The sequence below is a fragment of the Parasteatoda tepidariorum genome, chromosome 4 (genome assembly GCF_982258835.1).
Source record: "Parasteatoda tepidariorum strain Cologne lab strain chromosome 4, Ptep-v5.0, whole genome shotgun sequence".
Classification (NCBI taxonomy): domain Eukaryota; kingdom Metazoa; phylum Arthropoda; class Arachnida; order Araneae; family Theridiidae; genus Parasteatoda; species Parasteatoda tepidariorum.
Window position 1 is genome coordinate 39,168,084 of NC_141758.1, and position 23,693 is coordinate 39,191,776.

General features: G+C 29.9%; 1 protein-coding gene across 6 annotated transcripts in view; it reads right to left on the reverse strand.

Annotated features, from left to right (window-relative positions):
* Nucleotides 1-2,344: 2,344 nt before the first annotated feature.
* The window catches only part of Sp1 (transcription factor Sp8), a 71,350-nt gene continuing 50,001 nt past the window's right edge, over nucleotides 2,345-23,693 (reverse strand). For 2 of the 6 annotated variants that reach the window (XM_016063939.4, XM_016063935.3), the window contains 2 exons: nucleotides 19,036-19,138; nucleotides 2,345-4,444 (listed from right to left, as the gene is read on the reverse strand). In XM_016063939.4, the coding sequence (XP_015919425.1) occupies nucleotides 3,143-4,444; nucleotides 19,036-19,104 (1,371 nt within the window). In that variant the 5' untranslated portion in view covers nucleotides 19,105-19,138 and the 3' untranslated portion in view covers nucleotides 2,345-3,142. Of the gene's footprint in view, nucleotides 4,445-11,947; nucleotides 12,038-19,035; nucleotides 19,139-23,693 lie in introns of all 6 variants that reach the window. The other 4 variants (XM_016063937.3, XM_016063936.4, XM_071182197.1 and 1 more) reach the window with 3 other exon arrangements.

Consider the following 23,693-nt stretch of genomic DNA (forward strand, 5'->3'; position numbering starts at 1 on the left):
AAAGTTCTTAAAATCAATAATAACCTGATTCATTATTCAGACCATGACAAATAAAAAGTAAATGTTTTCTTTATAAAAAAAAAAAAAAAAAAAGTATGGAATAATTTGGAAATTGGAATTTTTCGACAAAACTACATTTCCTCAATATTTATCGCCTCACACGGAAGTCTTTAATTTCAAATAAATATTTTAATCATGACATTTAAGTACGTACAACTGCCTTTTTAATACAACTAAGGTACAATAATTTTTTAAAAATGTGTATAAGTTGTACCCCGGGAGCGGAAATCCTTAAGCACGGCAGTTGACGCTGCAAATTATTACAGCATCGACTGCAGATTATTTTTATTCTAAATGTTATTCTGATTTTTAAATGCTAACAAATTCTGAGGCACCTTTTTAAAACATTTGTTTCTAATAAAAATTAAAAAGCTGAATCGAGAAGAAAAAACCAAATGATTAGAAACTTAACTGGTTAAAGGGATTTATTCAATTTCTTTAGTGCCATTGCATAAAATCGAACTTTAAATCCTAACATGAAGATTTTATGTATAATTTTCAGGACCTTATCTTTGAAAATTTCGCTGTGAACTTCCATGTGAACATTATTTCATTTTTTTTAATTATTTTTTTATTATCGGTTACTTAGCAACGGAGTAAAATTGGATATTGCTCTCTTGAATTTCTCTATGGGACCTTGTGCCATTAAACCCCACATTCAATTCAATTCAATGAATTGCTCTGCGCTTGTTTTAAATTATACTTATTTGCGGCTGTAACTATGCTGGGCTGTTTTTCGAAACAATCGCCAAACATACATAGCTTCTTAGTTCCCCAATTTATGACACAATCTTTTTGAAATTTTGTTAACTATTTTAAAGGCCAGGAATCCAAATGTGTAAAAAGAAAGTACGTTTTCGAATCAGATTTCGTAATTAATTGATAGTTAGCACTAATTCGTTAGCCTATTTGAAGTCACTCCCAGAAACCATTGAGATTGAAACTTAGTACATGAAAATCCGATCATTGAAACGAAAGTTATGCTGGGTGATATCTTTTTTTTATTTTGCGCACTGTATACACTCTCAGAAAAATAGTTTCAACGTTGAACCATAATATCGTGCAAATTTTAGGCTCCCTTATTAATGTTTTAAACTAAATTTTATTTTTAATTAAATTTTATATTTGCAGAGTAACATGCCCAATATGGCACCGTATTAAGGTTGTTGTAAATTTGCACAATATTGGGGCTCAAGAGAAGGCTGCTATTCGAAGGTTGAGTGGTCATATGAAATTATGCTTTTTTGCGAATAATATGCTATTATCATAACTGTTGTGAGTTTGCAACTGCTACTCATGACTGTTAGATCAAGATTAGCCTATCTATATCCTGCGCTACCCATGCTCATTATGAAAATGGCGCAAAACGTCAATATGGAAAAAAGTCACAGTTTTGTGAAAATGAAAAACGTTTGTGGCCTAATTTTTTAATAATTAAAAACTTACTCCAACACTACTCTATCTAGACCCATAAAAATTTTCAAAAACTGAACATAAGGCAGTGATTTTGATAATTTTCATCTAAATGGAAAAATGTCATAAGAAAGCGATTTTTTAAAAAAAAGTTTAATAAATTTTAAAACATTGAAATTGATATTGAATCATTCATTACAAGGCTCAACCTTAGGTTTTCGGAAATGCTATGGAGAGGTTCTACTTTTCAGAAATGCTGTATTTCAAACTAAAAGAAAAATAAATAATTTAATTTAAAAAATTCAAGTAGTTCTAACGATTTTTGTCAAAATTAGTCCGCGTTATTTACACTTACTCTAATTTTGAAAATAATATAGAAATTAATTTTGACTGTCACGAAGGTAATATTATACAACATCTGTAACGGCCAGTTTTCAATTTTGTTAATAAATTTTAAACTAATGAATAAAAGCTGTCGCAAATGTAAATGATACTAAGAATTATTTTAACAAAAATAGTTCAAAATGCTCGTATTTTTTTACTGAGCTTATTTTTTAAACAGAGTTAATCTTTTAAACTGGGCTGATTATTTTAACTGGGATAATTTTTTTAAAGCTCTCCTTTGTATGTAACATGCGTATACATTATTCCTAGGTGTGTAAAGTACACTAAGAATTATTTTTAAAATTTTTTAACTGAGTTAATTTTTTTAAGGCCTGCAAATACATTATTCTTAAATAGTGGTATTGTACTATGGGGTAGAGAAACTAAAAATTTTAAAACTAAGAAATTTATGATATTGAAAAGAAAGGGTTTGAAAATTAAATTATGTTGTACCTGCTGTACAAAAATTGAAGCATCAAGAACAAAATTCATAAACAAAACATTTTATTTCATGAATTTGTAATAACACCTAGTTACTTGTGCACACTGAATTTTAAAGAATCTTGTACAATCCGGCAATTTATTAGCATGAATACAGACATGGATGAATCATTCAATTTTTATTCACTTCGAAATTCAATCCATAGGTGTCACAGGAAATGAATTTTGAAACACATTAAAAACACATTTAGGATGTCCTAATTTTGGGACTCCGAAAGCTTCTCATGCACAAGCACACGCATTTACATACGTACACAATATACAGTTTACAAAGACCATCTCCAGAATTTCATGACATGGTCTTTTTCACATTTGTACACTATTCATTTTTAAGCAGATCTTTCTTTTTTTTCATAAAAATTCTGAGCTGTACCAATTTTTTTGTCAGAATAATTTCCCCTACTGCTTAAAAATTTAATCCAATTTCTCAATTTCAATGAAACATTCTTACAAACGCATGCGGTAATTTTTATCAAATTTTGTAATTCATTTATACAATACATTGTAATTACAACTTTCTCTCAAATTTCAAGTAAATAAAAAACATATATTAGGAACAATTAGAAAAAAAAATTGTTCTTCTGGAGATAGTCTTGAAAATATACAAGTGGTGACGTCTCAATATTTTTGGCCACTTCAGTTTAGTAATATACATTGCAGCAAACAAGAGGAAAACACAATTGAAAAAAGCTCTAGTGGTCAAGGGAGTCTGTGTACAATAATGTACAAATATAGTTCACGCACTCACAGCTTTTTTTTATTTATTTATTAGTACTATACAATCTCACTTAGCAGTTACCTCAGGACCCATCGGCCCATTGGGAGGTCCTAAAGGTGGTGTACCTACTAAACCCGGAGAATTAACATTATTTCCTTCTGGTTGGCTGTTTTCTTCCGAATCACATTCACTACCACTTGTACACTTTTTCTCACTCCCGTTATGCGTTTTGACGTGCTTGGCGAGGTGATCTGAACGCATGAAACGTTTGCCGCAGTTCGGGCACACAAATCTTTTCTCTCCAGTGTGCGTTCGCAAATGCCGTTGCAGTTCGTCGGACCGCGTGAAACGTTTGCCGCAAAACAGCCAATTGCACACAAAAGGCCTTTCGCCCGTGTGCCACCTGAGGTGGGCCTTCAGGTGGGACGTTTTACCGTAGACTTTGCCGCAGCCCGGAATGTGGCAGCTGTGAATATTCTTCTTCCTGAGATGAGCTCCTGCCGGTCCCAACCTTTCCGCCTCCTGGCAGTTAGGACAATCACAGGTGGCCCTGCCGCTATAACGCCGCTGTGACCGGGGCGGCGACATATGAGGCAGACTGGGCTGACTAAGGGCGAAGGGTCCACCCACGGGAGGGCCCTGAGCTGACGGAAGCATAGATTTGTAAGTGTCTTGCAGAAGATGTTGACCGGATGACAGAAGATGAGCATTATTAGAAGCTACCAGGCTGGGTCCTAGTCCATAATCTGACGTTGGATAGTTGGCAGGGAACTGAGAATGAAGGCTGCGTACGGCATCCGAACCGGACATGTCCAGCCAGGTACCGGCACCGGATGCGGCATGCATGTCCCACCAAGATGTGGAATTCAGAGTGTTGACCGAAGACACCTCAGTTTTTATAGGTCCATGAGGTCCGGCAGCAACATTCATTGCGTTGAATGCCCAACTTTCATATGGGTGAGAGGCCACTCTCGAGTACATACTTCCTAAATTGGAAGAGTCACCGTGAACTTTACCGATGAGTGGACCTTGAGCACTATCTCCCTGCGGTGACGTGACAGCAGGTCCGGGATAGAAAATGTTCTCCCCACCGTACGAGGCTGAACTGCAGGCTGAAGTGACTGTGGGTCGTTGATAGTTCAGATGAGAAGAAGCCGTGCTGTTTGCTAATGTAGTAACTCGTTGAGTAGTTAGAGGATGAGCACTAGGAGATGATGTTGGTTGACTTCCACCTTTTTTCCACGGGTGAAATCCTTGGAATCCTTTACCAACTGCAGCATCTGCAAGAGGTGGTGGACTCTTGCTTGCAAGTTTGTTGCATTGGGCGGCGAGCATAGCAAGTGGTGTACCTCCTAGTCGGGGATGTTCCTGAAAAAGATCAAGAAGAAAAAAATTAGATTTTGGAGCGAAGTACCTTACTATTACCAACATACAAGAAGAGTTAATGTATTAATAAATTTTTTAATCCTCACATTTAAAGAATATATATTTGTTAGCAACAATGGTGACAACTAGCAGCACGAAGTAAAAATCATAAACAGCAGTTTTTAAACATATTATTTATATGAAAAGTAGAGTTAAATAGAAAATCAAATTAAGTTATAAGCTTTGTCCAACACTGAAAAGGATGAAGAGAAACAATGACGAAATCGTGGAATCCGAGTTTATTTGAAGAAGGTAAATATTCCGAGGAACCTTGTTTCACCCTGGAACTTTGCTGATTTTGACTTTCAAAATTTTATTGAGAACTTTTTTTGTTGCTTTCTCTCTATAATAAAAAATCGTAAGGGTAGCTGACGCCAACCTGTTTGGGATGTTTAACTTAACGTTATATTTTGTTTTGCTAAGAACTATAAGATTTAAAAACTTACTAAAGTGAGTAGAAAAGTGTACAAACGGTTAGGATGAAATGAAAAAAAAACATTAGCATTCGATAATTTAATCGAGAATTATTAACTGTTAAACTTATATTCAAAAAAAAAGAAAAACATGTTCGATCTACTTTCCACTGAAATGCATTTTGTCTGAAACGAAAATGCTGAAATTAAACGTGCTGATAAACCATTCTGTATTGCAAAAATAACGTGATTTTTTTTCTTCAAAATTCTGATTTGCTCGAAAGTTATTTCAATTTTAAGTATTTTTTCGCGATTTTTTTCCTGTTTTTTTAAACCCTGACTATTATCCATAATGGTAGAAAACGATGAGGATCAATTAAGGGTGTTAGCGAGCATGGGCGGCTCAATCTAATGTTTTAAAACTTCGGAAAACTTAACAAAAATACCATTTTTGCCCAATACGTAAAACTGTTTTTAAATATAGGAGTGGAGACTAAACTAGTAGTAAGTAAATACGTTTAAGTTAAAAAAAAGGTCATGATTCGCACCTAACAAAAAACATGTATCAAACCACATATCTTTTTAGTTCTTGTTTCCTAATAAGTAATGGCATCATAAACGTTACGGCTTTTATAGTTTAAGTTAGTAAGATGTGACAAATTCAAGCATCTTGTGTGAAGAAATTAAGCCATAACTTGAAACTTTAGTATTTTTCTCTAATACGAGACAAAACAAGTTTAAAGATTTTAAGAGTTCAGCGCACGCAGACAGCAAGCACATTAAGCTAATTAGGCAGCACTTCTCTTTTGTTCATATTCAACTCACACCGCACTAAAAATTACCAAATTACTAAATTACCAGTCTTGTTTATCATTAAAGTAATAATTACCGCCTTTGGTTATATCAATTCCCCTCCTATGCCATCGTCATGTCCCTTTTTGTTCTTTCTGTCTTGGACACTTAAAAAAGTAACAAATTACGCTAAGGGGGGAATCATTGAATTGACAGCTGCTCTAACATCCGTCAGAAGCTTATTAAAAACCTGCTTCATATCACATCTTAAGGAGACATATAAAAAAGGTCACATTGAGGACTTACAATATAAGTTTGATTTACAAAATTAAATATAATATACATAAATTTGGACACTAAGTAGCACGGATTCTAATATTTCCTTTATTTATTACAAATTGTCTGACTTTATTGGTCTTTACAGAATACAGAGCAGTATTTAAGTTTGGTACAGCACAAATTTTTGTGAAGAATTTATATTGTATCTGAAATTTCTGTTCTGTTCTTCTTGTGGCTCCAAGTTAAATGCAAAACAATTCGATACATTTTTAGATGTAATCAGATTTTATTGAATTTCATCATCCTCGTAATCCTTTGCTAAATGGAATATAATCTGAATGGCATTTAGATTTTGGATCTCCTTGGTTCAGAGTCATTAGAGATTTTATATTCTGAATATCTTTGGGTCAGATGCCATTCAGATGGGGAATGATAATTCCAGAAATTCCCAAAGAATTGTACTTTTTACTTTTTTCTTAATTTTATTCTGACCGAATTCAGTACAGATTCTAATAAATTTCATAATTTCCGTGCTTTTTCGTATACAGAGTCACCACCTGCGATTGAATCAATCAAATAAGTACGGATTCAATTCAATTGCATAGTATTGTTATTCTATAATTTTGGCTGATAGCCATGAGGGATTTTAAGTGCTGAATCTCCCACGACACCTGCACACCACGACACCACAAGAGTTTTAGCAATTTTTAGCCTGAATACAATTCAAGTTTTAATGCAACTTTTGATTCTGCAATTCTGAAGTAGTAGTTGCAAGATACTAGATTATTACCGCAAAAGCATTTATTTTATTCATAATGTTATATAATATTCCTTAAATATTTTAATTTAATAATACTGAACACAATTTTACTTTGAGTATTTAATCTCCTTCCGATGAAATTCGAAAAACTTTGTAACTTCTCTTTTCTGTTCTAAATAAAGTATTAAAATGAGCTTTCAAAGCCTTTACGTGGCTCATTTCAGTCAAAAACAATGTTTAAAATTAATAAAAAAATAAATAAATAAAAATTTTAAAAAAATTCTATTTTTGAGAAAATGATTGCATAAATAGCTAATTTTCACTATCGTTTTCTGTTGAATAAAATAAGATAGATAAAGACCTTTTTCAGGTTAGATATTATAAACATATATATCATTTTACATATTATACACTTTTTATTTTGTTTAACACTTTTACTTATACACAATTCGTATAGAAATTCCGTTTATGGTTTCAACCAGCTTTAATTTTACTTCATATACATGCTGATGATAGCATCATATAAAAAAAAAACATTTCCAGCGGTTTATCATATCAAGCAGATTCGACTTTGGTTAATCAAGAAACAGCAGAAAGCAATTAAAGTTAAAAAATCATTTACACAATACACAGAAAAAAAAATTTCTTAACAAAAAAATACACCTGCTTTGGTGATTTTACTTTACACCGCAGCTGGGACTGGTGGGACGATTTCATATCCTCTTCTCGAAGAGCATCGTCTGTTAGAACAACTTAATCGAAACTAGTTTCAAAATGGTCCATTCATCCAGCCTTTCGGTAATAGATTATAATGATGTCTAACCCTTATCAGTCTCAGCCTGTAATTAGGACTTTCATACATAATCTATGTCTTACAGACAGTAAAAGTGTTGCTTTAAATTGTTATTTATGTTTCGATTTCCGAGAGGCTAATTTCTTTCTGTTGTTTCTTCATTAACTGAAGCAGAATCTGCTGGATGCAGAAACAATGGTAAGGAATGGTAAGGAAAAAAGGAAGCTTCTTAGCTTCCTTTTTTAGGAGTATTTCACACCGCTTTTTTATTCGCACTTCACTTAAATCAAAAAATTTTTTTAACATCTTGATGTCTGTAAATTCAGCAAATTTTTGCTGAAACTACTTTTTTAAAACATACGCTTAATATGCATACTTTTAAACTTATTGCATGACATAATTTTCAATAAGTGTTTCTCAAGTTATGTATTTTTCATCAATATATTCCTTTCCACGCATGAGTACCAAAGAATATCATTTACACACTTGTATATAATTGTAATATAATGAAAATAACCAATTTTATCATGTTGAGAGGACGTTGCGCCAAATGACTCAGTGATCAAGGCATTGAACTGTCATTGCGAAGGAACTGGGTTTCGATCCCCAGTGGCGGCTTGAGGCAAACTTAGCTTCAGATCAGTAGGTCTAAAAGGGGCCTGGGCGCAGTAGTGACCACATTGCCACAATCATGCAGTTGGTCAGGAAAATTGTGGAGCCTGAATCTCTATGTACCACTAGCCCACAACGAAAATTGCGGGAATTAGAGGACGCTATACACGGAAGAAACCCTTCTTGGTAAATTTTAATTCCTCCTCATAAATAACTTCAACTTTAATGAAAAATGAGTTCATCTAAACATTGCAGTTTCAAATGCTGAAAAGTAATTTTCAAAATATCAAAATGCAAATAAATTATGACAGGATAACTCATGATTGCGCAGTGGTGACGTAATCCGGCAGTATTTTGTTTTCATTTTGTTATTTTGAAGACAGTTTTTCAGTATTTGAAACGCCATGGTTTACTTTAGTTAACCTGATTGTATTTTCCTTTAATTTTTTTTTTTTTTTAAAATTACTTATGGAAAAGAAGCAGAATAAGCTTTGAAAGGTTTTTCCTGCGGTAGAGTGTCTTCGTAAGAGGCGAATCATCTGTGGCAAAACTTTATTCCTCGAATTTTCTTTGCACGACAGCTTGTAAATAAGAAAAAGTATATTTTTCTTGAAAAAGTGTAATTATGATTCAAAAACGTTGCTATTTGTATTACTAAGGCATTTGACTAAGTGTATCTATACAATATTTAAGCTATACAAATAGCAACATCGCAGATCGGTGAAAAACAGAATTAAAACTCTTTCCTTTTTCTCAAATTACACACTTAATATTTTCTTCTTTCTCAATAAACACGATTCCCGCAATATAAAAAATGAATAAACATAAAATTGACGTTGAAATCTCAAGATCACAAAACTTCAAAGATTTTTTTTTTATATTGAAAATCCTTTTTATTGTGTGTATTGCACGATTGAAATTTAGTGGGATCATGATTTTATGAAATGTGATATTAATTTTATTATATAACTTTCCTCAGAAGGAACAAATTTTGTTTTCTTAGCAATAACGTGAGTCTTTGTAAACATTTTCTAAAAAGTGTGTTTGAGGCGTTTTCTTTTTAAATAGCAATCAATAAACAAAACGTACATTTAAATTTTCAAATATAACTTAAAAAATATATCACAAATGACAAAAATTTAAAGAAAAAATTTATAGCGTATATTCACACAATGCGAAACAAAATACAAATTCATTGGATAAAAAAGAAGCAAATCTTCTAACTAAGCAATCACCAAATCGAGTACCAGAAAACATTAATAGGAAATGAAATATTTGGAAAAAAAAACCTCTTCACAAAATTTAAATAGAAATATCTAAACGGACAGATCTAGTTCAGATAGCACAGTTTTCCGCAAATTGCTACAGCCATACATAGTTTCGCAAAACCACTGTTAGTCAACACAAAATCTCCATTTATGTTTACAGTTACTCGATACAATCTTTTCAGGGATACTTAATCATCTTCTTTCTGTCCAGCTACAATAGAAAATTCTTTTGTTTCTAAACAGTTGGCATAGAGTTAACGCGTCCTTTTTTTAATGACAATCGATTCCATAATTGAAATCAAAACAAACAACATAGGCTGTCTTATCAAACATTAAAGACATCTATCATAAATGACAGAAGCTGCGCGTATTTATTCGCATAAAACAAAATACAATTTCATTAAATAAATAAAAAAAGAGCAGTAAATTTCCTAACAAAGCAAAACCAATCTCCAAAATCGAGTGCCAAAAAGCACTAATGGAAAATGGGAAAAAAAAAAAATTCTCCTCTCAACTCAATTTAGATTGAAACATCCAAACGGGCAAACCTAGTTTGGATAGCAGAGCTTTTCCGCAAATTACTGGAGCGGTATTTTCTTTCCATCGATAAAACGCAAGCTCAATTACTCATTAAAACATTAAAAAAACACCAGCGCGCACGAAAATTGCCACAAAAATTCCTGTACAAATGCCCGATTAATATCCCCCCCTACACATACCGATTTTTTTTTCTCTTGACATTTTAGTGTTAGCCTTAGACGTAGATGGACGATGTTGAGGTGGGTCAAGAATCATTATCAATGGGCGTGGATTTATCTATTGGATCGCCCCCATTAACTGCAGGGAGGGGTGTCAGGTATTACAAGAAGTCTTCGAAAGCATCATCTGAGATAACGATCGGCCCAAGTTCATGTTTTATGCATTTTGAATTATCATATCACTGATCGGACTGGTGAAAAATTATTTTCCTGTTCCTTCTTCTTCTTCGTAAGAAAGATGAGAAACGTTCTTTTTTCTAGAAGAGATTCGAAATACACGAACGAAATATTTATAAGATATGGATATAATACCAAATACCTAGTTAGAATCATGAGAAATAATTTGAGATAACATTTTTTTTAGAAAGAAATTCATTAATGCTGTTGTTATATTTATGTTCATCGAAATTCTTAGAAGTTAAACAGATAGTGTTTAGTCTTATAATTTCTCTAAAGCAACAGAATATTTTTTTCTTTAAACTTTATTGAAATTTATAATATTCATGATAAGTAAATAATATCATCAAATGATATTCATTTTCAGCATTTCTCAGGGGAATTATTTAATAAAATCACAACTCATATTATTTTCAAATATTTAGTATATTTTTGCTTAACTATGGAATTTATTCCCAATTTTTTTTCACACAAAAATAGAATTTATTTTTAAATTTTCACGATTAATATTTTTAAAATTATCGGGGTTTACATTCCCGATGTTCCTCCCATAAATATCGGGAATAAATGCCATATTACAGAGGGAAAAAAAATTATATCCGCTTTAATGCTCTCTAAGTATTATACTAAGAAGAAAAAAAAAAAACAATAAAATTAAATTTGTCAATATTTATCTCTTTAATGTTCACCGAACTTTTTAAAGTTAATCGTAACTGCCGTTGCCTAGTTTTTTTTAAAAATAACAATTAAAAAATGCTTAAAAAAAATTAATAAAAAAAACAGCACGTGTAATAATAGAAGAATTTTAGTCGATTTTCTGAACATTGTATTTAATACAAGTTTGTGTTAATTAGAAGGTCAAGCAATTTCATTCGATTACTATATTTAGCAAAGTAGCCTAAATGAAATTACTGTAATTACTCTGGTAAGTGCGATTTAATTGCACGTTCTTTATCAGAACTAATTCTCCTTCGAACTTAATGAACACAGAATATTGCTGATAATTTTGAAGGGAAAAAAAATGCAAGCAGGCTATCAAGAGGTGTTTTAGCAAAATAACATTCAAACATAATTGGTTCCGTATTTATTACATACATATTACCGTTACTTCTAATATAGTAGTTGATTAATTGGACAACAGTGAATTTATCTTTATTTAAAGGTAATTTTTTATATATGTCATTTTTTTTCTTTTTTAAATACATACTGTTCAAAAAAGAACGTTGATCAAGCCCATCTCAACAGTTTAACTAAAATTACATACTATATTGTATAATCCAAATTCATCAGAGATTGTTTGACCACATTCGCATTTTTTAACGTATGTTGCAAAATTGTTTGATATTTTAATCATTTTTGCAAGATTGCTATTTAGTATTTTATTTATTTGACCAAAGGAAAATAGGGTAGAAAAAAAATCAAAATACAAAATATGGCGCCGTAGTGTTTACGTTTCACCACGTTTTGAAATTTACCTTTGCTAATTGCGTTAATCATGCACTTTTTGGATTAACTTACTCTTAGTGAAATTGATTAATCTAAACTTTTTCTAAGAAAGCTACAACTAACTAAAATTCTTGAGGTATTAACTTACCAACACTGAAGAATTCATAATTAGATATCCCACGAATTCAAACGCTGCTGTTGGTGTTAAATGCCCTCAATATCCACTGGGTTCAGGCAGCTGGTTTGATACAAACCATAAATTATTTAATTTGTATTTTATTTTGAAACTTAATTCTAAATATTACTTTAGTTGTAGTAAGTTATGGAAAAGAAAATATAGTTTACAAAAGTAACTCATGATTGAACCATTGTATAAAGACTGAACGAATTATTAGAACTTAAAGATATTTTATACTCGTATTTTTGTTCAACATACTTATTCATTTCTGTTTCTAAAAAATAAAATAATAAATAAATAAAATAAATTTAACTTTTATATTTTTCATTTTCAAAATATCATGTTGATTTATTTTAATATTAAAAAATAATCTTATGTATTTATAAAATTAAGAACATACGTTTCATTAAGAAAACGATTTTATAATTAGCAATGTTAGGAATCGTTTTCACCGTTAGGAATCGTTTTCATATAATCAGTCTACAACTTTTACTTTTATAAAGAAATTATAATGCATTTACGTGTTGCGACCAGTTATATCAAGCCTAAAAAATGTTTTAAAAACTTCTATAAAACTTTTTATTGTTAATCTAAACTTCACTAATACTTCGATTAAGTACTTAAAAGTCATGAATATTCATGATACATTAAAGGAAATTATCCAAATGAGCAAAAATAAAATTCGCTTGCATAAAGGGAAGTACATGGAATTTTTAATTCCAGAATAGCGATGATTAGATTATCTAGAATTGCTTAACAGGTTCTCGTGTGAAAAATTACATTTTTAAATATTGACCTTAAGAATAATTAGTCCTAAAAGTTATGCGAGGATTTGGAGAATTTCGTGTTTAGAATAAATTACCATTTTTAAGTACTGAAACTATTGTAAAAGTAACTTTTATTGCCATTAATAACAGCCCTTAAAATAATGAAAGAACGAAATGTAATTTAAACTCTTCCAAAAAAACTACCATACTACCGAAAGATTAAAATTAAGCCTATACATACATATATTTTCTTCTTAACGTTTATCAAAATTTATGATGTTTTAAGTATCCATTTTATAATATGAAGAATAAAATTTTATTGCGTGAAGAATCTAAAATTATTTTGATCATAATTATTTGAATCCATGAAAATGCTAAATTTGGAAAAAAGGGAAATTTCTGTGAAAACAAAATGCTTAAACTACTTTAAAATAAGCAGCAACCTGAGCAATTTTAAAGAAATTTTTTGTGATGTGTACAAATTGTGATGTGTTTGAAATGTACAATAAACGTGCATTTATTATCTGACACTATAATGGGAATATGATATCGCTATGTACTTATTATTATCTCTTATTCTGGACGATAAGGTATACTAAATATTACTCTGTGAAACTTCGACTATTTTACTATAATTGCTTCAACATTGCAATGTAAGGCTTTTAAATTTCATTACATTGCTAAGTCTTACAGTAAATAAAACAATTTTTAAGACTCTTTCCGTTTAGAGTAAGATTTTGAACTTTAAAATATAGTATTATTTAACAATGAGGTTTGTGGTTTATTTAATAACTGGGTTCATACTTCAATGGAATGTGTGATAATGAAGTTTGTACTTTAATAAATTCCATAATAATGAGGTTTCTACTTCAATAAATCACTTCCTGAGGTTGAGACATATATGACGCCATATAAGGCTCTGGCTAAGCTCAGCGAATAATCGGAATTTATGCCTTTAAAATCGGAAAAAGAGCATATAAAATTTCATATTGAAATTTTTAAAAAAATTAGAAAGAAAAAGATAAAAAAATTAAATGCGCATTTGAAATTATAAATCTCGCATAATGCTCTAATAAAGATGATGCTCCGATTATTTGAAAACTCATTCATAATAAGTCGAATATATGAATGATCAATCCTAAACAGCATATTTAAATCACTGTCTGATAACCTCAGGTTATCTTCATAAGATTTCCCCCCTCCACAACCACCCTATACCTCATTATTTATGAGCTATCAAATTTCCCGTAAATGTACCCTCATAAATCACATGCTTCTTTTTCATTTTTTTCAAAGGCACACATGCGAAAAAAAATGTTCGGAAGATGGCGATATTTCGATGATTTAGTATCGATAGTATATAATCGTTTTGACATCTTCGTTGGAGGGCAAGCGGTACAACTTCATGACTTTCGGCTTGAAATATTAACTGAACGATGTTAAAAAAGTTTGTTGATTAAAAAGGGCAGGGGAAAATATTGTACATTGTAAGAAAAGTAAAATGATAAAGATTGACGAGTTAAAAGTTTCGCAACCCATTTATAGTTACTGCCGTAAACAGAATTCGTAGCACACCGCCCTTACTTCATTTTTAAATACTTTCAACACGTTGAGTAAGAATTTACTAGTAAGTGTTAGTTCCTAAAGTTCTCTTTTTTTTCTTTGATGTAGTAAAGTGCTAATTGTAAAAGTGTTTTCTTACTGTCGTAAGTAGAATTCATCTCACCCCACCCATATCTTATTTTTAAACACTTTCTCAAAAGTTAGAATAAAATCCCGTGATTATGAAGAACACGTCGCATACGAATTTATTTGTAAGTGTTTGTTAAGTCTCAAAAATTTTAATGCTGTAAAGTGTTAAATTGCAAAAGTGTTCTCTTTATGTCGTAAATAGAATTCAACTCACAGCTATCATGCTTAGTAAGTCGCTGACTTTCGTAAAACTACAAATAAAATTCCATTTATATGACGATCATGTTGAATTTAAATTTAATTGCACATATGTGACAAGTTTCAATGTATTCTTTACCATCATGAAAGTGTTTTTTATTTTTTTAATGGCGGAAATAGAATTCATCGCACACCAATCATACTTTGCTTTTAAAAGCTTTCTCAAAAATTCAAATAAAATCTCGCCAATATGAAGATCGTGTCGAACATGAGTTAATTGTAAAAATGTGACAAATTAAAGATATTTTTTAAAATAAAATCCCGTTTTCTGAAACGTTAATTAAGTTTAAAAAAATAAGAAGAGAAAACTGATATCTGAGTACAGTTAAAGTTTTAATTAAAATTTTAAGCTTGGTCATAATTTTTTTTTTTAATAAATATCACTTTTAATTCTAACTGTAACTTTCAAAGAGCATTTTTTTCAAATGAAGAACATTAAACTAATTAGCATAAAGGGTTCATTTTAAATTCTTTGTAAGGTTCAAATAACTTGTTAGGAATTTGTCGTATGATAACTAATTGAACGAATTAATTTTAATGAGGCCTTAACAATAAAAAAATTCAATAATAACTTCGCATCATGCTCGCTATATTTATTTTTAAAAACGTACCTTTCTGGTTAATAACTACATAATGTGTTTCCAAAAAAATGCTCACAAAATTAACGAACTTTTAGTTCTGATTATAAAATGTTTTATAACAATAGCATCTTGCACTTCTTTTAGCTTTGAAAACTTTCATTAAAAATACATTTGCAGGCGAAACAAAGCAAAAAGATGTAATAAAATACTAAAATTGAAAATAAGAAAACGATTTCTAAAAATTCTCCAGCTTATAGAATTGTTCTCTCCAAACATTGCATATTTTCAAGCCTTTAAATTCTTTTTTTAATAAAATAAGATTCAAGACACTTATTGAATGCTAAATATATTAGATAAAAGTCTCTTTGGCCTGCCTTTTTCATTTCATAAGTAAAATTTAAATTTTACAAACTGAAAAAAGAAAAACTTTACAGAAAAAGCAGCCATTAATAAAATCGTTTGCTTTAAGAACTTCGATTTCCCTCCAGCTGTAAAGTTTTATTTTTGGTTAAAACAAAGCATAATCATCACGCTTAAAGTTGCAAATTACTCTACAAGTTAAATTCAGTTAATTTTGTAGTTTCTTTATAGAATATATATAAATCATAATTACTGCAACAGACGCGATAAAACAAAGAATGTAAGTTTATTAAAAATAAACTTACATTCTTTCAGAGTTCCAAATAAGCCTTGTATGTTTGGAACTTAATCATATATAAATATTTTTCTGATTTTGAAAATCTAATGAACTAAATGATTCGTTTAAAATCCTACGGGCAAAACTAAATTCCAATACTTAAAATTCATAGTAAGTCTCAGCTCATTCCATAATGATTAATGAAATAATCATAAGAGCTTGTTTATCAAAAACACGTGATAAATATCTTTATTGTTCTGTGTTCATCACTTATAAAATCATTCTGAATTTACCTTAAGCAACGTAACACACCCTCAAATCGAGCTTTAGTAAGTACTTCGCGATTAACTAGCGTAAAGAAATAGATCCGTGTTTATGTAGCCAACCGCACGAATTAAGCCACCCGCCTATCTTTAAACAATCGTCCGGTTTTTAAGCGCAGCTTTTCATTATATAGGAGTCTTTTTACACTACCTGCCTATAATTTTGGGCAATTTAGGCACATTTTTCCGCTGGTAATAAGTCAACTTACCCTCCATTATAACCCCTACATAAATCTTGAGATCATACCGGTCTGATCAATTCGGACCATTTAAAAAAATATTAAAATAAAACAGCCACGGAGAATATGATACGCTGTACCTTTTTAAAAATAACTAGAAAAAAAAAGTAGGGTTTAGCAGTTAACTTCGGGGTTGGCGAGAAAAATGAAGCATTAAAAAAAAAAAAATAATCCCGCCAGACCGGTCGGGTTTAACATTTTGTCGAAGATGATGTTTCTTTGTTTAATGTGGTTCGTGTTAACTTGCACGTTTTGACTACGACTTATACGAAGTTACATAGTGAGTGTAAAAAATAAATAAAAATTTACAGAGTAAAAAGTATTAATGAGAATTTTGAGTCGAGATAAAGCGGCAAATTTATTTTACGAACTGAAGTCTATTTACCACTTGAAATGTATTATTTACATGTGAAATTAATTAATCATCCCTCACGTCAAGACGCATATTTTCCTATTAAGATAAACGTAATGTCTCAAAAATTTGATGAGTCATCGAAAAAAAATTAGGTGTGACAGTTCAAATTGCCAATATAAATTACAGATTCAAAATAATGCTAGTTTAATAACATATAATGACGTTAATTTATGTAATATATTAAAAAATGGTATAATGATTTGGGGGGTATTTTTGCAAATAATTTCGTGCATGGAAATATCATTAATTTATCTTGAACGTAAACTTTTGAAACTTTCACAAATAAAATAGTTAAATAACAATTTATTTCATTGTTATTTTACCATATTCAACTAAAACAGTTAAATAACCATAAAAAAATGGTATTCAAACTGTTAAAAAAATTATTGACTGTTTTCACTTAATACAGTTAAACAATCAGAATTTTATTCACGCCAACTAGGCCTAATTAATGAAGTCAATTAGTTCCTTGTAGCTGGGTGCACACTATGCCGGGAGGTCTATATCTGTCAATCTCATGACCGACTAAACGGGGATTAACACTACAATATTTCTTCTATTTCTGTAAATAGTTTTAAATGGTTACGAAACCGCGTAGTTTTGTATTTACGGATTTTGTACCATACCAGTTGTAAACGATTTCAAAACCGTAAAAGTAAATAAATGTTCCTAACCGTAAACTAATTATTACATGAATGGGGCAGTGCTTATAGTGCCGATTGACAACATTTATAATATTTTTGATAATTTATTCCATCTCAGGGAGAACTGCATACGAAAAAAAAAATATATATATCTTTATACACTATATTTTATTAAATTTCAATAAGTATATAAATATATAAATAGTGTTAATTCTTAATATATTCTTGTAAGTTCACATCAATATTTTTTTCTCCATCAAATATTTAAAAAAAAAAAAAAAAAAAGTAAATTAAAAAAATTTTTAAAGGGTTTTTAAAATTTCTGAATTAATTTTTCGACGCCTAGAAATTTATTGAACATTACAAATGACTACAGTTTAGAAGGAAAAAAACTAAAATCTTGTATTTTGCTATATTATTTATTCTTTTGAAACTAATATAAAATTTTTAATAACTCATTTGTAAGAATTTTGTTTTCCTTCCTTAAAGTTTTTGCTATATTTTCGCATACCTATACGGAAATTAAATTACAGTCATAATATTGTATTACTTAATGTATAACATATTGTAGAACTTAATGAATTTTAATAATACTGTCATTAAATAATACAATATTTTATTTCTTGCTAGATTATTAAATGATATTAGAGACTAAAGGATTTAAGTTTATGATAATCGAAGAATATTAATTTCATAAAGCACCTTTTTTTCTGATTCTCGGATTTTGATATAAATTTAAAAAATTTTATATATCTTTTCTACTATAAATTTATTTTGAAAACAAACAAATAAAAAGAGTTTTACAATAATTTCTAATGAAGGAATCAAAAATTTAATAAAAAGAAAACCTTCCTTAGTACATTTTACACGCTATATGCAACAAAAACCTAATTATGGTACATACTTGTTACAATTTACTATACAGTCATAATAAAAGGAAATATTGTTGTAAATGCTAACGATAAAGTAATTTTGAGTTCTATAAATGTTAACAATCTTAACTCGAAAGTGTACGTTACAACATTTGATATTCTAATATTGAATTAAATAGTAATGAAATGCTCAAAACTCTAAAATTATTATCTATCGACAGCATATAAAATTAAGTGAATTTTAACATAATCGACTGTAAATATTTTAAAGGTTGTTAAGTCAGAAGTTTTCGATTGAATCATCCAAACTCAATTTCAAACTTTACAAAGTTAAATTTATCTTAAATTGAAATCAAAAATCTGCTTTGATCTTATAACAGCCCTATAAATTAGCATTGCAGTACATAACCGAATAAAAATATGAACAAGTATTAAGTGAATTTAAATTTAACATTGCATTAAAGCTATACAATAATCACCAAAGAAACCAAATTTATTCAATTAGTTAGCAAGTGCAGAAAATTAGCTGAAAGCGTAAAAGTAAAAAGCGAGAATAATACCCTCAACCTTATAAACAAAACACACACCCCAAATTTCAAGTCAAAGAAAAATATATACATTTATACGTACTAAGTAATAGGCACCGAAGTGGGATCCTATTTTTGGTTCGTCGTATCCCCTATTGATGTAATCATTCATTGTCAGAACCTGGCAACTGGTATGGAGCCAGAACCTGAGGGAATTATCGATAATTATCAATGGATATCATGCATTTTCTTTTTTTTTTTTATTATTACTTCTAAGATATCTATCTAGAATAAAGTTCAAGTAATTAAATTTTTAAAACGAATCCAATTTTGTTAAGAATTCCGATTCGCTGAATTTTGAAAGAATAAGTAATGGAAAAAGAAAAGTCTTTGAAATTAAATTGTACTGTAAATTATATTGATTTTAACTCGGTTTAGAGAAATAAGTTTTATCTAATAAAACACATTTTTACGAGAAGTAGTGAAAGTTAATAACTATTTGAATTCAAATCATTAAATTTTACAACGGAAAGTAAATAATTAGATTGCAAAACAGGCTTTTGTAGTATTTGATATTTTGGTGAAAAATACTTGATATTTATTGTAAGCTATATTATGGGGAAAAAGAAAAGTTTATTGAAGTTTCTTGGAAAATATATAAGTACGAATAAAATTTTACACAAGGAAAAAAAATTTAAATGTACTTATTGTTTAATAATTTAAATTTTTTTCACGGTTTTATTTCAAACCTGTTAATAATTCTATTATTAATCATTTCTTTCATTTATTATATGCTTGACAATTATATTTAATTATAATTCTATAACTTCTGTAAATTAACGGCATTGCGGAATCTTAATAAAAAACATTGCAACTAACAGTTACTTTTTCTCCCTTTTTAAATATAAATAAATGATTCAGTAACACATGGTTTTGGTTAAATAAGGTTCGTTGCTGAATCTGACGTCACGAGAATTATTTTCATTGTATATTATCATTTGAGTTTTAGAAAATATTAATATTATCGTTTTTAAATTTTAACACGCATTTGTAGAGAACACATTTTTATCATTCGTTATCATTAGAATTATATGATATTTATACTATATAAAAAATTATTTAAAACATAAGTTATTTTTCATTGCCCAACTATGCATTAACTATACGATTCCATTTTAAAAATCAAAATAAAATTCTTAGTAATAGAAAGCTAAAAGATAGTTTAAATATTTGTCAATCATTCAAAAGTTGCATCTTTAAGGTCCCATATCACATATTCCATGCTTGAATTCCGTCCTCCTGTCTAATAAAATCAACAAAATAAACGCAAGTTTGTATAATAAAAAAATAATAAAAAATCACCAAGAATAAGACTCCACAGCGAATCATTTCCCCACTCATAATAGACTCAGTGGCGCGACATTGTATTAAGATAGCATCACGTGGTCTTGGTCTGATGATTTCTTGCAATAATCACTTCATTGCGGGCATCAAACAAAAGAATGAATCAAACATTTAAATAACCGATGACGTTTATGGTTTGTAAAGAAAGTTATTTTTTCCCGCAGTTTAGGACATCAAAATTCACCCCAATTTTATCGGCGCTGTATCGGCATTTTAACTGGACAGGAAAATTATACCTCTGACAAGCAATGTTTGATAAAGCTTATCTAATGTTCTTCATAATTGATAGGCATATATACCATCAAGTGATATTGTTACACAGTAACATATGTCCTATTGGTTTGTTCATGTTTAACATAAGTTGAGCAATCTTACATCAATAAATATTAAACGTATATAACTGAATTCATTATACATGAAGGCTTTAAATAAACGAATTTTTACAATTGCAACCTCGTTATTCTTCTTCTTGTATCACAGAAAAGTGATATTTTTACATAATATCTTTTGTCCTCATGGTTAAATTATGATAAGATATCATAGCAAGACATGTTACATTGTTTGATATACTGAGAATATAAATCTCCGGTTCAATGGGCGGACTATGTTCATTGTAAATTATGTTTTGTTACATGATAGCATTTGCTCCCATGGTTAGTTTATGTTAACAATTAATTCAATGCAAAATATGCTTTATGCATAATTTGCTATGGTGAAATTTATAAATTTGCTGGATCAATTGAGTATGTTTAAATCTAAACAAATCATACATTTACGGTAAAATATTCCTAATTAATGATTAGATAAAGAGCAATGTCGGTTAGTTTATGTTGAAAATCTCATAGTAAAATACGTTGGGTGTAATTTGTTCATCGTTTGTCTAGAATTCAACATCAAACGCTAATCTTCTTACAATGTTCAAACCTAAACCATGGAATTACGTTACAATATTCCTCATCAGTGATTGGGTAAAAATTAAGGTAGATGTCACATGGTTAGTTTATTAGTCCATATAAAAAAACGTGAAGTAATATGTTAAAAACACGTAAATTACAAGCAAAAACACCTCAAAATAAACTCTGCAATTCCTGAAAAAAATGCGGACCAATAAAATTCCATGTTTTTGTTACATTTAGTACAATTAACATAATTTAGTTAAATAATTTAACATAATTTTTCAAGCAACATAACTACCATTTTTTAAAATTTAATGAGGTCATGATTTGCTTTGTTTATTTTGTCCAGATTCATTAAATGATTAAGCTATTCGACTACACAACAAAATCACATTAGTCTTAAACATCTGTTGCTGTTAAATTATTTATGAATAAAACATTCAACGCACACGAGCATGAAATTAACAAATCAAATCAATAAAACGCATTTTCTTTCAAATGGTTAGTTCCTTAATACACTGAACCACTGCATTATAAACATTAATGTTTTACCATAAGAAACCCAAGTTTTCCTCATTTATAAACGGGGTGACTGTACTGCATTATTGCATATTTTTGTTCATAAGTTCATTCTTTACACGATGCCATCCGTAAAGAAATATCACTTTATAACTCATAAAAAAAAACCAACAAAAAATAAAACAATACATGTAATAATGTTTAGGTGCATAGTAACTCGCTACTATGCACTTCATAGCTTTTTCCTTTCGCTTTCTGAAACATTACGACAATATTCCTCACGTGATTTCTATAAATATATCCCGCAGGTTAAACGCCAGTGAAATCCATCTAAGGCAGCAATTCCAAAAATTAAAGACATTCCGTCTTTTTAGTACTTCACACCCTAGATCCTTCAATTAGGAAGACGATACCATCAGTAAAGAATTATCACTTGATAACTCAGAAAAACAATACATGCAATAATGTTTAGGTGCATAGTAACTCGCTACTATGCAATTCACTGCATTTGCCTTTCGCTTTCTGAAACATTACGACAATATTCCTTACGTGATTTCTATAAATACATCCCGCAGGTCAAACGCCAGGGAAATCCATCTAAGGTAGTAATTCCAAGAATGAAAGACATTCCCTCTTTTTAGTACTTCACACCCTAGATCCGGCAATTAAGAAGACGATACCATCAGTAAACAGAAGAGAGGTAAAAAGGATAACTGTACAATCGTGACTGCTCAGAAAGGATAATAAATCATTGAATAAAATGATGAAACAAAACAAAAAAATGGCTACAAGCAAAACCACTGACGGAATTGTGGGTAAAGAAGCTGCGAGTGATGCTCCAATGAAGGAAACAAGAATACAAATAAAGAGGGGAGGCGGATATGGATTTGGCGTGCGAAATTCGGTATCAACGCCCACAAACTGCCTTTTTCAACTCCCCCCTTTATTTATATTCTTCAAAAAACCGTGCCAGACCTCACTTGGACCTTAATATACCAAAACGAATCAATCCTGTGCTCGCAAAATAGTACTCGAAGCTGTTGCCATTTTTTTTAGAATTTGACTCGTAATGAATACATACTTTTTTTTCGAACAAATAAAATTGGTTTACACGCAAGCAACTGAAAAATAAAAATTTCTATTTGAATTCTACGATTTTATTATGGATTTTTTTTATTTTATTTAATATCATTCTATTCGAATAATAGTAACATTTTTGACATTTAAACATTTTTTATATAAATATTTAAAAATTCAAATGAAATACTTGAATAGAGCTTGGTTCTTTTGACTTTTTTATATTAAGCTCATTAAAATTAGCGATACATACTCAGACGTAAATTAGTGCCTTCAAATAAGCCTAAAAATGACAGAGGTAAATTCGTTTAAATATTACTGTAAATTTAATTTTTCTTCTTCATATTTTTATAATAAGCCTATCAAAATTAGAGATGTGTACAATGTAATTTGCTGCGAAGATCTTCGAAGCAAGTTAGTGCTTTGTAATCGGACTAAAAATTACTGAAATAATTGACATTTAATATTTCCTTAGGTACAATCTATTTACATACTTAGAGGTAAACTAGAGTCGCCTATATAGTCTAAATATGCTTGAGACACTTGTTATTAAACATTATTGTAAATGTAAATTTTTCCTCCAATAGGCCTATTTAAATTGTATCCATACCTGGATGAAAATTAACTTTTCGATCGGCCTAAAAATGACTGAGATAGTTACCGTAAACTATTTCCGTGCTTTCCGCATTGAGATACAATCTAATGCATATTTACTAACCGGAATGACTTTGGTTGAATTTAGATATAATCAAATATGATTACTATATCAAAATGATTGATCTGTCTCGAAATTTACATCAGCACCAAAAGATCTCATAACGATCACAGCAAACCAATGTTTGTTCTGTCAGCAAGGACATCCGAA